The sequence below is a fragment of the Uloborus diversus genome, chromosome 6, assembly GCF_026930045.1.
Source record: "Uloborus diversus isolate 005 chromosome 6, Udiv.v.3.1, whole genome shotgun sequence".
NCBI lineage: Eukaryota > Metazoa > Arthropoda > Arachnida > Araneae > Uloboridae > Uloborus > Uloborus diversus.
Window position 1 is genome coordinate 161,815,459 of NC_072736.1, and position 14,625 is coordinate 161,830,083.

The 14,625-nt window shown below is 34.2% G+C and overlaps 1 protein-coding gene across 1 annotated transcript; it reads right to left on the minus strand.

Moving 5' to 3' along the window:
* Nucleotides 1-1,399: 1,399 nt before the first annotated feature.
* LOC129225052 (cytochrome P450 307a1-like) lies at nt 1,400-9,865 on the minus strand. The gene is made up of 5 exons (XM_054859598.1): nt 9,706-9,865; nt 6,711-6,935; nt 4,866-5,660; nt 3,826-3,925; nt 1,400-1,670 (listed from the first exon to the last, which is right to left on the minus strand). Exons 1-5 carry the CDS (start codon nt 9,863-9,865, stop codon nt 1,400-1,402), a joined length of 1,551 nt encoding a protein of 516 aa, XP_054715573.1.
* Between the last annotated feature and the right edge of the window lie 4,760 nt (nt 9,866-14,625).

The following is a 14,625-nucleotide window of genomic DNA, read 5'->3' on the forward strand; positions in this document are numbered from 1 at the left end:
GTGGAAATGGACATTGTCGCCAGCAACTTATCAAATCGCTTTTGCTAGAACAAACTGAATCTTCTTTTCATGAAATTCAGCAGGGTTATGATAATTGTGGTTTAAAGAGTAAATGAAAAGACCTTATCGCAAGGGTAATCATTCGAACATTTATTTATATGATGAAAGCCCTGCGTGTGAGGTATTGCAGGAAGAAAAGAAAATTTGATATGTATGTAAGTTTTAAAGGGGTTCAAGACACAAAAATCGTCGAATTTTGCAATTTTTTAAATCATTTAAAAAAACTTCTCCGTTTTTTTTCCTGCTTAATAGGACGTTTGAATCTTGTTTATACCTGAATTAGAACAAGAGATAGATTATTTTTGTTGCATGCATTTAACTCATATTATACCTAACTTTAAAACTTAAACGCGTTTTTCTCCATGATGCAATTTTTCCCGATTTTTTGCATTCGAACTCTAAATCAAGAACTGATAAAGATAAAGTAATGAAATTTGGAGCATATCTTTTCCAAGCAGTTTACTTTAATTTTTATTCGGAAAATTTGAAAAAAAAAAAAAGTTCTCTGCAAAAAAAACATGATTACAAAAATATATCTTCGAATTTTTCGAAATTTTTCTTCAAATATTTTCTATTTTTTATTGAATTAATATTTTTTAAATCGCCGAATAAAAATTAAAGCTTAGATATTTGCGCATAATTTTTTGAAAAGAAATGAAAATTGACCAAGAATATTATGAGTTTTAGTGATTTAAAGCAACCCTATTAAAAAAAATTAAACTTAAATAAAAAAAGAAAATGTGAAACATATTTTTGTCATGATTTCGCTTATTAAATAGATGGTGAATCAGTGCTAAAAATTTCAAAACTCTAAATTGTTTAATAAAATATTTTTCAAAATGAGTCCCGGACCCTCTTTCTGTGAAAAGTCGAAATAATTTTTGAATCAAGTTGTAGAAAAAGTTGTGAAGTAACTCGAAAGTTCGTCTTGAATTTTTTTTTTAAATGTATTTTTATTAGTTGCGTAGATTTTTCATTTCTGGGTACAACATATAAGTATGTTTTATGAAAATCTAAATTTGATTAATTATGTTCGTTAGATACGTCGGAAAAGTTTTCTTATTTATCAATCAAAGAAATTTTTCAAAATTTGAAAAAACTTCTTCGTTTACGCGTGGAAGTTTGCATCATCCCAATTTTTCACGCTTGAATGGAATAGTGCTTTTTTTTCTCACGTAGAAGTGCTATCTTCCGTTTTCAAGTAGATGAAACTTTTCACGGAAAAGATTTTCGCCCGATTCAACCCTGCTGAACAATTTCGATTCCGAACCATCATGAAAACAAGATTCAATTCGTGACTACTATTAATTACAGTGAAAGAGAGTGCGATGGGTCCTTCTCAAGACATGTCAATTGCCGTTGATCCTTCTCCCCGCAGACTGCTGAAGACCAGGTAAATCTCTCGCTTCGGGACCACCAGGCCGGGAATCTCGTACATGTCTGGTTCCGGGTAATCCTTAGGCAGCGTGATGTCAAAGTGCTGCAGCAAGGTGGAGAGTCCCAGGAATAGGGTGGACTTGACGAGACCATCCCCCAGGCAAGTCCTCTTACCAGTCCCGAAGGGAATGAAGAAATCGGGTTTCGAAATGCTGCCGGTGCTCGAGATGAACCTGAAAGGTGAGACGGGGACATTTTAGAAAAAAAGGAAGAAAAAAGGGGAGGGGAAGAGGGGTTATAATTGGCCGTATACCCTACTGGGCTACAACACCGCCATCTTTACTTGGAGGCAGTGGCTACAATGGCTGGCGATTAATATTCTGGTCCCTCGCTGCCGGCTGCAGACAACAGGGAAGCGATTCTTCGGATACCTATGATTATCCCAACGACGATGATTAATAATCTGAGGAAGTGCTCCAGGTATTGAAACATTTGGTTCGCAGCTTTAAGGCTTTAATATACAATTTTCTCGGCAAAGAAAGAGGCAGGCTTCGAGCGAAGGGCTCCGTTTCCAGCAGCCAGTTTCAGAACTGTTCATTAAGATCGAGCCAGAGTTTCTCGCGCTTGGGCATGGGTTCATTGAAGCAATAGGTTAATGTATTTCTACAATACTTTCGGAAATAGGCTACTTTTGGAAGGTTAAGACGTTTTAATTAGAAATGTGAAGATGATGAGTCACCTTTGATTCACCCTCGCGCATGAGCAGAAAACAGCATATAAAGGAACAGATTTGCAATAACAATTGAAGGACTCGGCGCAAGAATATGATAATCCACATTCGGTAGGCTAATTTCCAACTTATGAAAAGTATTTGTAGAATTTTTCTCAAAGGTATTATATTCTTCAATACTAAAACAAGATATGTTTTTCTCCATGTGACATAATCCATTGTCATGTCTATTTTAATTTTAGTTATGAGAAACAAAAATTTTGACCAAAAACTCACTCCTTGTGTGTTGTCACATTTCTGCCCCGAGCCCTTCAATTCTACCGACAGTTGATTCTACATAATTGCAACTGCAACCGAGAAAGAATTTCTTGTGACCTTAAAAGCACTCTTTTTCAGTAGTTGATACCGGGGCCGAAGTCGGAGGAGAACTGACCGGCTCCGGCCCCGGGAATTTTAGAGCCTTTGACGTCGGCTCCGACTCATTTACCTCAAAAACAGCCCGACTCCTACTCCGACCCTGCAAGCACAGACAGAGTGGTGGACTTCGGGAGAAATGACCGACTCCGACGCTTGAAATTTTAAAACTTTAGCTCCCCGACTCCGACTCCTTTACCCTAAAATCAATGCGACTCCGACTCCGCACTCCTTGTCAAGTGTTCATAGGATTGTTTCGGGTTTTAGTTTGATTCAAACTTTTTTCTTTTACTACTTATAATAAGAACAAATATATTTTCTAGGCTGTTATAGTAAAATAACTAAAAGTTTATCCCTTTACTCAAGAGGCGCAATTACAGTATTGGTAGGGGAAATTTAGCCATTAATAAAAACAATTTAATAACGTTAGTAGAATAATAGAAATGATATCAAAAAATAAATTAGTTTTGCAGATTTTTTTTCTCAAGTAAATTTGATACAACTAAGAAAACATATTGCTTTTATTCTTCCGTAAAATTATTGACAGTTTCCAAAGGCGAAACTTTTTTTCTCTAATTTGATTTAGATTCAAATAAAAGTTCATCAGTCTGACGGCAATTTGTAGATTCCATTTCACAGAATACTTCATCATTAAAGGCGAAGAAATAAGTATCAGTCTTCTGACAATTTCATTTTCGATTTTTTTTAACCTCTAAACATTTTTGCATAAAGAGGAATAAATGAAAATCGGAGTGTGCAAGGTCTAGAGAGTATAATACGAGGTAGGCGATGTTGGACAGAAAAAAAATGCTGTGTCATGACTGTAAAACCATACACAGTTTTGGCGGCTCTCAAGAAAATCGCCAAGCTAGGTTAAAAAATTATTTCCACTCGATACTCCCCAGACCTTGTACCCTTCGAATTTCTCTCATCCCACTCTTTGAAAACAGTTTTGAGGAGAAGAAATTCAGAAATGAAGACGTCAAAATAACACTATATGAGTCCTTCGCCTCCAAAGAAATGGTATTCTTCAAAAACGGGGTTTACAAATTTCCATCTCACTAGCAAAAAAACATAAGCAACGATAGAAAATATAGCGAATAGGAGTGTTAATATGGAGTGTTTTAAAAATTGCATCATTTTCTGCCATTTCTTCAACGGACAAATTTTTCTGGCAGACCTAATACATTCATTTCATAAAAAAATATCATAAGATAATTTTTCAATGATGAATTGAAATTTACCTTTCTGGCTTGAATTTTCTGGGTTCGTCCCATAGTTGTGGATCCATATTGATATCATATGTGTTGAACATGACCATGGAATCTTTTCTGACTTTAAATTCTGAAAATAAAACAAATAATTTGAAACTAAATTAAAAGGCATTTCCATTTCAGAATTAAATATTGAAATAAATTAATCTTATGTAACTTAGAGCACATTTTTACCAAAGAGTTTTCTAAATTTTATGTCAGTTGAAGCGATAATAGTTTATAAAGTCTAAATGAAAAGGAATTTGCTAATTTTCTGCTGTCAAAATGAAACAGATAAATGAAAAAGTGTTGGTATTTTTGTTCAAAGCATTATGCACTGACAATTTAATATTAGAGTTTATCTTCACTAACCAGGATCAAGGCAATCCGACCAATCGAAAATTCGGAAGGCAATTCGGATAATCAGGGTAAAAAGTAAAACCAATCCTAATGATTAGACTTATCGTTTATTACGACAAAAAACAATGTTTTGTTACAAAACTTCATTAAGAGTTGTTAACAAGACCTTAAAATAATTAAAATATTTTTTACTTTTTTTTCATCAAAAATTGGTACACCATCTTCGGTTTCAAAATAGTGTAGTGTTAGATTGAAGCACAGTAAAGCAAACGCGTTATCGTTAAATAATTCAGATGGAGTGGTGTTGGACAAACGATCCAAATACGCCTTTGTTCGATTACTGTACTGTTCGTGCAGGTACTGTACATTTAATTAAAATGAAAAGCTAATATTTGGCATACTTAGAGTGATGCTATTTGAGTTTGAATTGCTATTTATGTGAATATAATTTTTTTTTAAGTATGCAAGCTTAATCCGAATAATACGGAGATTCGGATGAACGAGGGCCGGATAACCTACTGTATTTATATTTTTATTTTCAAATTAAAGTATGCTGTTTATTTAAAAAACTTTTCAGAACTTTAAATGCTGTTTATTTAGTGTAAAAATGTTTCTAATTAGTTTGAAGTATTATTTAAGGAAATGTGTATTACTTAAATGTAAAAACTTACCTTGTATACTTGTGTCTGTTGTTGCTACATGAGGGATTATTGGAGAAGCAATGACGCGTAGAAGTTCCAAAGTTGCTGCTTCAGTGTAAGGCATGCTCTTCCTATCTTCCATACTTGGGGCTCTGCAGTCGTTGGTCACTCTAAAGACTTCATCTCTGATGTTCTCTCGAACTTCTGGGTTTGCTGCCAGCAGGTACAGACCCCACAGCCACAAGTTGCCCAAAACGGAATGTCCACCAATCAAATCTTCAATGATGACTTCGGCATCTTCTCTAGTTAGCGCAGATTCGCCTTTTCCTTCATGTTCCTTCAAATGGCAGAGGAATATGTCGATGAGATCTCGTGGCTTTTCGTAGTCGATGTCCTTCTCGTGTTCAACGAACAAGGGTCCCGTCACATTTGAGACATTTTCAGCAAGGTCTTTCAGCTCTTGGAGTCTTTGCTGGTTGAACATCTTTAACCAAGGCATGAAGTCAATGGCGAATCCTTGGAACAGCTCACGGAACACCAAGTCGTAAATTCTGACCACATTCTGGAAGTTTCCGTCTTCAGCAGGGAAGCGTTTGTTGCAGATGTACTGATAGAAAATGTTGGCAGTGGTGAAAAGCAAGAAGGGTCGTGTCTCCAGGGTCACGTTTAGGTTCGACGACAAACTTCTCACCATCTCTTGGAGTTCGGACATTATGATTGTGTTCATACGATCGCCACTGAGTGTTGACATCCTTGGGTGCATGAAAGGAAAGGCAATTTCTCGTCTAGTTTTCTGCTTGTCAGACCAGTCACACAACGCAATAGCTAAAAAGAAAAAAAAATCCACTGATTATAAATTAAGTTTGGACTTCAGGCATTGTTTTGCGAATTTGAAACACAGATAAGCTCCTTCTCCATATTTTATTTTAACGCCGAGTTTTAATTTGGAGCTATTTTATAATAAGTTTTCAAGAAATTTTCTCTTACAAATAATTTATAAATTTCTTTGTCCTATCAATATTTGGGTAACAAGCGTAGTTTAATTTTCCTATCATTACAAATGGAAGTTATATTTAACTATAACACTGGAACATTAGGGGTAATTTATGAAGAGCTTTGAAAATTAATAAAATGCTTAAAATTGTGTGCTACATTTTTTTTAAAAATCAGCCTTATACTTTAAGCACTCTTTTTACAATCTATTTGAATCATTTTGTTTGAAAATTAATTTTCCATATAAGTTTTCTAACATCAAAATTTTAAATTTTCTATCAGAATTAAAAAATTAAAATTTCTATCAGTCATTTTAAATCAATTTTCAAACTTTCGGCGATTTTACAAATTATATAACTGATTAAATTACAAATTCTTAATTTTATCAGTAATTTCAACAAAACTTTTTCTTTCCATACTTTTATGAAGTTTTTAAACATCTAAATTGGTTGAAACGAATGAAATTGAACATTTTGAATTGCACCATTGGCAACAACGAGGCATGAGTAATTTCAGAATTTGTTTTATTTTTTTTTAGGATTCTATTCCTTGCGAAAAAGTTGCGAGAACCCTATGTCGTCTTCAGAACTTAGTCTCCTGCATAAATAGTCTGAACTCCGTTTAAGGAAAAAAAAAAAAAAACTATAAAATTGTAGATAAGTACCAGGGGTGTGCTTCCGAGAGCATTAAGACCTGCTTTTCTGGATGATGGGAGATATGTGTCTTTCTAAATTGAGAAAATTGTTTGACTACTTTGTTGTTCACAGATTTTATAATCTGATCCAAAATATGCCATAGTTGTTCATTCATTCATTTATTTATTTTTTGTGTGGATACAATTATTAATAGTTTTTTGGTGATATAATTCATAAGTATGCTTACATAAGTTTCTGTCTCCCCGAAAAATGGCATGGAATCGTAAGAAGTCGGGCCGATTAGCAAAATCTTGGCTCTTGGATACCAAAACTTCTTTGATGAGGGTCATGTTGCTGACCACTACGCACCGTCTTGATCCAAGGGTCACACCATAGATATCTCCGAATTGTTTGCGTAAAGCAGAGAAAGCATCCCAGGGTTTTTTGTAGCGACCGACGATATGCGATGCACCTATAAAGGAAACAATAAAAATTACGACATGACATATTTATTGGGAGATTACTGCATTATATGTAGCATGAAGTGAATCCCACGCACAGGATTTTTCCTTTTTTCAGCAGATAGGTACTGTCTGACCACGGATTGTATGGAAAGACAAACATCCTTTTTATAGCCGGAAATGGACAAATCTATGATTTTTTACCGATGTCAGCTTTTGCAGAAGCTAAGTCTCATTCAAATGATCGGAATACGTGCATCACATTTTTACTTTTCCCCCTCATACAGATAGATTCGTCTTATCTGGACGTTTGAAAATTCCATGCAGTCCGTGGTTGGACAGTATCTGAAACAGATTTATTCTTATTGGGTACCGAAAAGCAGAGAGCTATAGTCTATTAGTTAAATCTGAAAATTGCGAAGGTCTCGCAAAAAGAGTTGTCTGTTAAGTGGGATTTTATTTAAAATCCAGCAGGGCTTAGCCCGTAGTAGAAAATTAAAATATCATTTGGTTCGCCTGTATTACAAATGATGTACAAATAATGGATGATGAATTTCTCGCCAATTTGCTATGTTCATTTGCTCGTCCACGTTATGGTAGTTTGCTTGTCCTTGTTATGGTAATTTAGTTGTCCATGTTATGATAATTTGCTCGGTAAAATATTTTTTAAATTGGAATAGAGAAAGAACGAAATCGAACTTTCGAAAAATCGCTTCGAGGTGCACACCTCCATGCTACAAACTAGTTTTGTGCCAAATTTCATGAAAATCGGTCGAACGGTCTAGGCGCTATGCGCGCGCCACAGACATCCAGACATCCTAACATTGAGACATAAAGAGATCCAGACTTTCACCTTTGTTATTAGCAAAGACGTAACTTTCTTACTTTTTACTGTTTTTCAAATCAGCTTTTTTCATGTTGATGTTAGCCTAAACCATTGGTTACCAAACTTTTCCTTGATTTTCTTTTAAGGGAAGTAGCAAATGCTTTGAATTTTTTTATACTTCGGAGGCAGTCTCTTGAAAATCAGATGCTGTCTCATAAGATTATTAATTAATGATAGTTTTCTATATTGCATTAATTAAACTTCGATTAGTAAGTGTAACAAAATGTGTTTAATTGAAACGCCTCTATTAAATTATTCTGTCCTAGTTTCTCTACCACTGTTGTCCTAATAATTATGCAGATCCTTATCTGTACTCTTCTTCTCAGTTTTTGTCCTCATTCTTCGAGCGGTAGTATGACTTGACAACTGTATGGAGCAGGAAAAAGATTTAAATTTACCTCCAGCTTTTCCCCAAAAAACAAAATGATTGCATGATCTAGTTCTTCTTTCTACTTTCTTTTTCTTATATTTTAATTAGTATACTATGCTGTGACAAATTTTTTGGGATAACAACTCGAAGAAAACATTTTGAAAGCTGTTCATCGAATTTTCGAGTTATGCCTTGCAGTTGTCTGAAGAAAGTTTTGTTCATTTTCTTTTCTGTTGGGAGTAGAATCCGTTCCGTTTTACAATGGCGCTCGCTCTTAGTTTTTCTATTAGTCGCTTGAGATTTTGGAAGGTTTTGTGACTTTTTTAAGTATGTAGTTTGTTTATTATGTACCTTTAAATACGGGCAAAGTGTGCTGCACCGATCTTGCTTAACTTTGGTTTTCGTTAAGTGTAGAGGCAATTTCGTTTTGCAAAGAAATTCATTCTTACTTTTCCTGTTAGTTGTTAGGGGTCTTGGGGTAGCTGTCTGACTTTTTCAAATATGCCGTTTGTTTATTATATACCTTTACTTGTGTGAAGTGTACCTTGCTGTTAGGGGCAGAAGCAGTTACGGGTAGCGGAGCAACGGCTGCCACACACAAAACTAAGGAATGTGAGTTTTGTTTTAAAATTTCCTCGTTGAAAAACTCAGAAAATCAGTAGTTTTTTAATGAGCTTGTTTAAAAGGTTATTCAATACAACAAAAAACTTGACAATTTTTGTATTGGAGTGTTTGTTCTAATTACTGAACCAAGAAAGTGGTCCACTCACCCGGTCCAATGGGAGTCTGTCAAGGGCGGTTCCAGAAAATGTTCAAGGAGAGGGAGATTTTTTTTTTACTCTTTACTCTTTCAAACTTCAATTTCTAAAAACTTTCGGAGGAGTGTACGAAATCCCATCGCTTACCCTTATTTAATCAAAGTTGTCCTACAGTTGTGTTTCTTTCGAAAAATATCCAGGGAGAGCCTTTGAATCTATCCCTAATATCATTTAAGATTGTCTAAAGTTGAGATTTAGGTACTTCAGTTTCAAAACAAAATCCTGTGTAAAGTTCCAGTCCCTACTCCCAGAGTAATAAGAGATGGGCTACGATTGCATTTTCCAGACTTCAGTTCCAGAGGAATTCCGGGAAAGAGCTCCCTTTCTTCTAACACCATCAAAGGTCATGTAAAATTGCATTTTTGGAAATTTAATATCGAAAATAAACCTGTAGAAAGTTCCTGTATCTCGGCTCAAGGAGGGTGCGATCGCCCCCCTCCTTGTATCCGTCCTTGGAGCCCATTGGATCAGTTAGGGTCTTCAGGTTATTTTTATTTCTAGAGCTGATAGATCCTTTAAAACGCAGAATCAGGAAGGAACAATATAGAGCCATGACTGTCACACACAAAACCATGCGTGTGAACGTTTTTTTTATTATAATTTATTTCTATTAATTTCAGAACTTTTCTCTTTTGATTAGATTCTAAGGTTATTGATTAAAGCAATTAGGCTGCTCTTCGATCGAATAGCTGGATTGAACCACTTACCCAAGAAAGGCAGCCCCGTCGGGCCGGGCAGGGTCTTGAGGGCCTTTTCCTTTTTAGAGTTCTTGGATCCTCTTAATCGCAGAACCAGGAAGAGACAGGCCAGAGCCACGGCTGTCACACCCAAAATTAGGGTGAGGGGAGACACAGAGATAAAGGCCATCTCAGTGCGGTGCTCGTCAGAATGGGAATGATGAGCTACAGAAAGAAACACCACATCAGTCATTCTTGTTTTTTTTTTGTTTTTTTTGCCCCTTTGGCTTTTAAAGCGAAGAAATTAATTAACGGATACAACAGGTTGTGTTTCTGAATCATCAAAAATATTAATAAATCCAATAATCTACGCTTGCGTGATGAACTACTGAAGCGATGGTTTAAACTTTGCTTATCAGACAATTTGTTACCCGCTCGGTTTTTTCTCAACCTCGTTTGTTAGATTCATTCTTATTCATTAGCCGCTGAGTACGAATGTACAAATATATATATATATATATATATATATATATATATATATATATATATATATATATATATATATTCAGGAAAAAACATAAATTATCAAGAAACTGAAATATGACAAAAGTATCAAAAATGGAAAAACTTGGGGGGAAAAAGTACCAAATGCAAAATTTTGTATTTAATATTTACACCTTCAAAATCTTTTTTTCAAATTTTTCATTTATTGATACTTTTATCATGTTTCAGTTTCTTGATAATTTGTTTTCTCCTGAATATTTGTGTACTGTTTTTGTTTCTAGCTGCTTAGCGCTGACATTACAGTACTTATTTGATCGTTTTTTACGTTGCTAAATTCTTTCACTTTTTGCATTTTTTTTTCAAATGAATTACATGAATTATTGTAGTATATAGACATAAAAATTCACTGTGTTTGAGAAGGTTATTGCAAAACTCACGTAATTATTATTACCTTTAGGAAAGCATAAAAAATACGTAACCCTTTTGTGTAATGTAGATGTTTATGGTTCCTACTCGGTACAAAATTTGAGACGGTTTATTACCAAAACCAGCTGAATCCTTGAATGTTTTTTCGTCTCTCCTATGACATTTTGAAAAATGGATTATGCTGATTTTGATGCTAGAAGCCTCATTTAAAAAAGAGAGAGAAAGAAATCTTCGCTAATTTTATTAATTTGGCGATAAGGTAGATTTTAATACATTTAACATTGACCTTATAAAAATTAATCTTTTCTTAATATTTTTGCAGAAATATTTGTTGCCATTTTTTTAAAAGTAATTAATCATAAGAAAGTTGAAAAAATGTTCCTATCTTTCAAAATCTATTTTAAAGACAATAAATTTTGCATTTTGAAAATAGAACTGTTGCAAGCTTTTGCATTTTAACTGTATCTAGGTAGTATTGATTATGAGTTATTCTTTTATACAGTCGAACCTTGTTAAAACGAACCTAAAGGGAGCTTGAAAATCAACTCGCCTCAACCATAGTTCGTCTTATACAAAAAACAACGAACAATATATAATAGGACCGGACCGGTCTTGTAAATGTAGCTCATCTTAGCAGTAATTCGTTTCAAGCCTGTTCAAATTAACGAGGTTCGATTGTATTACGTGCTTAAAAAAAATGATGTTTTTTAATTTCTGATAAATCGAACTCATTGTAGCATTTTATTTCAAACTCCATTTTAATGTTTTTGCTAGCTATATTCTCCACTATGAGCTGGGAAAGAAAGAAGGGTAGGGGGGGGAGAGACTGAACTTTTGGAACTCTTAAAAAGTTTTTTTCGCTATAAGCGAGAAAATGTGTGCTCTAAATATGCTGCTATTCACTGCTATTCACGAAACTGGGTATTGCTGGAAATTAAACCTTTTTTTTTTTTCAATTATTCGCATTTAAAATACGTTTACAGTTTTAAGAAAAGGAAGACATTTTATGCGTTTTTTTTCGGGCTTAGGAAATAATCAAGGCTCTGTTTTATTCATGACTAGCGGTACCCGCACGGCCCGTGGTAGAAAAATTAAAAGGTCATTTTGGTTCGCTTGTATATTTACAAATAATGAATGATGAATTTCTCGCCAATTTGCTATGTTAATTTGTTCGCCCTTGTTATGGTTATTTGCTCGTCCACGTTATGGTCGAAGTTTCGAAAAATCTCTTCGATGTGCACACCCTCATAATACAAACTAATATTGCGCCAAATTTCACGAAAATCGGCCGAACGGTTAAGGCACTATGCGCGTCATAGAGATCCGGACAGATATCCCGACACAAATCCAGACAAACTTTGAGCTTTATTATTAGTAACTAGTGGCACCCGCACGGCTTCGCCCGTAATAGAAAAATTAAAGGTCTTTTGGTTTGCCTGTATATTTACAAATAATGTATGGTGAATTTTCTCGCCAACTGGCTTGCACCGACGTTACAGTTCCACGTTATGATAATTTCGTATCTCGCCAATTGGCTTGTGCCCATGTTACGGTTCCACGTTATGATAATTTCGTAATTTATGATAGTTTTTTTCTTAAAATTAGAATAAAAAAAGAACCACATCGAATTTTCGAAAAATCGCTTCGAGGTGCACACCCCCATGCTACAAACTAACTTTGTGCCAAATTTCATGAAAATCGGCCGAACGGTATAGGCGCTATGCGCGTCACAGACATCCAGACATCCAGACATCCTCCGGACAGAGAGACTTTCAGCTTTATTATTAGTAAAGATAAAGAAGGAAACATTATCGTTCATTTCGGACTTGTGCCCAATTGAGTTTGCTCATTACGAGCAGAAAATGAATTTTTATCGAGCTAACTGACTGACACCAGTTTTACTTTCGTTCCTTTAGAGGCGAGAAGTTCTTAACACTAGCATCACTGCAAGGCGCCTATCTTAAAGGAAAAGAGGAGTGTAACGGGGTAAGGTGGAAAGAGTTTCTCTGCTTGACGGCGTCTGGGACCAGTGTTTTTCTCCCTGTTCTAAGAAAACTCGTAAGTGACCGCTTCTACTTTGCTAATATTTTGTGCAGCACTTTAAATAATTTTTGCAATGAAGACTTTTGTTGCTGCATTTTTTTGAAGTTCAGTTTTCGTAATTTGTATTTTACTGTGCATATGCAAATTTATATATTTATACTTTTCCTGTGGCAACGCCTCTGGGATTGCAGTTTTATACTGCGGTCTCTGGGACGAGCGTGAGAAACTGTAAGACTGCGGCGGCATGATGTATAAAATATAATGGTTCTTCAATAAAACCAAGCAAAACTACAATTGTGTCAGCCTCAGCTATTTCTCAAAATAAGTAATACAGTCCACTTACCAGCGACCAACATAATTCAACACTAAAATTTGATTGTGTGCATAAAATTAATTGCGTGTTGGCTCAAAACATGCAGCAGGGAAACATACAAAATCGTACTTGGAAGTAACAAAAAATATAATAAATTTCTTAGAAGTGTATACCCTCAAAATTTATAATTTTAAAATATGTTTTTTTTTAATATTAAGTTTTCCAAAAGTATTTAAAAAATATAATGCGTAAATTACAGGGATATGAAGTTTAAGGGGCATTCCACGGTATTTTTAAAATTATGTAGAGTCCGTAACGTGACCTTTTTTTGCCATAACTTTTTAATTTACCGTTTGATTTGCAAATTATTTTAATTTGAGCTGGTGTGTTGGTAGGAAAAGATCAAAATAAAATAATATGCTAATCAAACAGTAAACTAAAAAGTTATGGCAAAAAAGGTCACGTTACGGACTCTACATAAATGTCAAAAATACCTTGGAATGCCCCTTAAATAAAGTGAAAGTAATTAAGATTTTCGCATGAAAAATGACTGAAATGTTTTATTTCAACAAATATTTTGTTTCATCAGTTGTCTTAATTTGTCGCAAGAACTTTCGTAACGAATTATTTTAGCTGTAAAATCGAGTAAGAGAAGACGAGAAATTAACAAATTCTTACTCTCTCAACATTTTTAAAATATCGTATCAAAGGATAAGATTATCAACATATCAAACGCAATATGATGTAATTTGTCCTTTTTTTTTAAGGTTGAGTTTGTACTATCCAGTCATTTCTCATATTTGAAGCTTCAGTTTTTAAAATTTTTAAAAACAGCTAATTAATTTTAAAAACTGCGTCGTAATTAGGCACATGAAATTTTCTATTGTCCATCCTAGAACATATAGAGAAATATGTGTAAAAGGAATTTTGACCCGCGTGTTTCTATATCGTGGGCTTGAAATGGCGAAACCTCGGGTTTTTAATGATTTAACATCAAATGTAAAAATGTCCTTTAAAAGGATATATCGAATGTACGGTAAAGATCCAAAAGTTGATATTACGTTAAATTAAGAAGTTGGTGCTTATAGTCAAAGTTGGTCTGTGCAGGATTTTGAGAAACTGATCGCTTTATTCCATGTTTTCATGCATTATTTCTCTTTCATGTCCAGATAAAATACATATTCAAATACTTGGACATATTGTCTTAAAAGAAAAATCTCAATTCTTTTTTCGAAGTTATTATTTTTTAAATATTATATAGGAGGTAGTGCAAAATATCTTTTTATATTAGATTTCTTCATTTTGAACTTAACAAATTGAAACAAAAAATGAACTAAATTGATATTACACTTGATTAAAATTCTTAATTTATTTTCAACTTGTTTATATGAGAACATATTTTTTATAACATTTTTAAAGAAGCAAATAGTTTAATCATCAATGCATTTCATTTTAACATTTTTAAATTTAAAGACTGCCTAAAAAGTATGAATGCAAGATCATGCAAACATGATTGTACAAAAATTACTTTTGTTAGGAAATTATTAAATATTTTTGCGCAAAAAAGTAGAAGATGAACAAACAACGGTATAGATGGAAAAATCAGCAAATTTAGACATGCATTTCGGGGTTCTTTGTAAACCCGAAACACGTCTGCATATTTT

Excerpts from the sequence above, each read along its gene's own strand:
- LOC129225052 (XM_054859598.1), bottom strand. The coding sequence starts at position 9,865 with ATGGCCTTTATCTCTGTGTCTCCCCTCACCCTAATTTTGGGTGTGACA. Across the intron at positions 6,936-9,705 it reads GACGGGGCTGCCTTTCTTGG|GTGCATCGCATATCGTCGGT; the intron begins GTAAGTGGTTCA and ends TTTCCTTTATAG. Across the intron at positions 3,926-4,865 it reads AACAGACACAAGTATACAAG|AATTTAAAGTCAGAAAAGAT; the intron begins GTAAGTTTTTAC and ends TTTTATTTTCAG.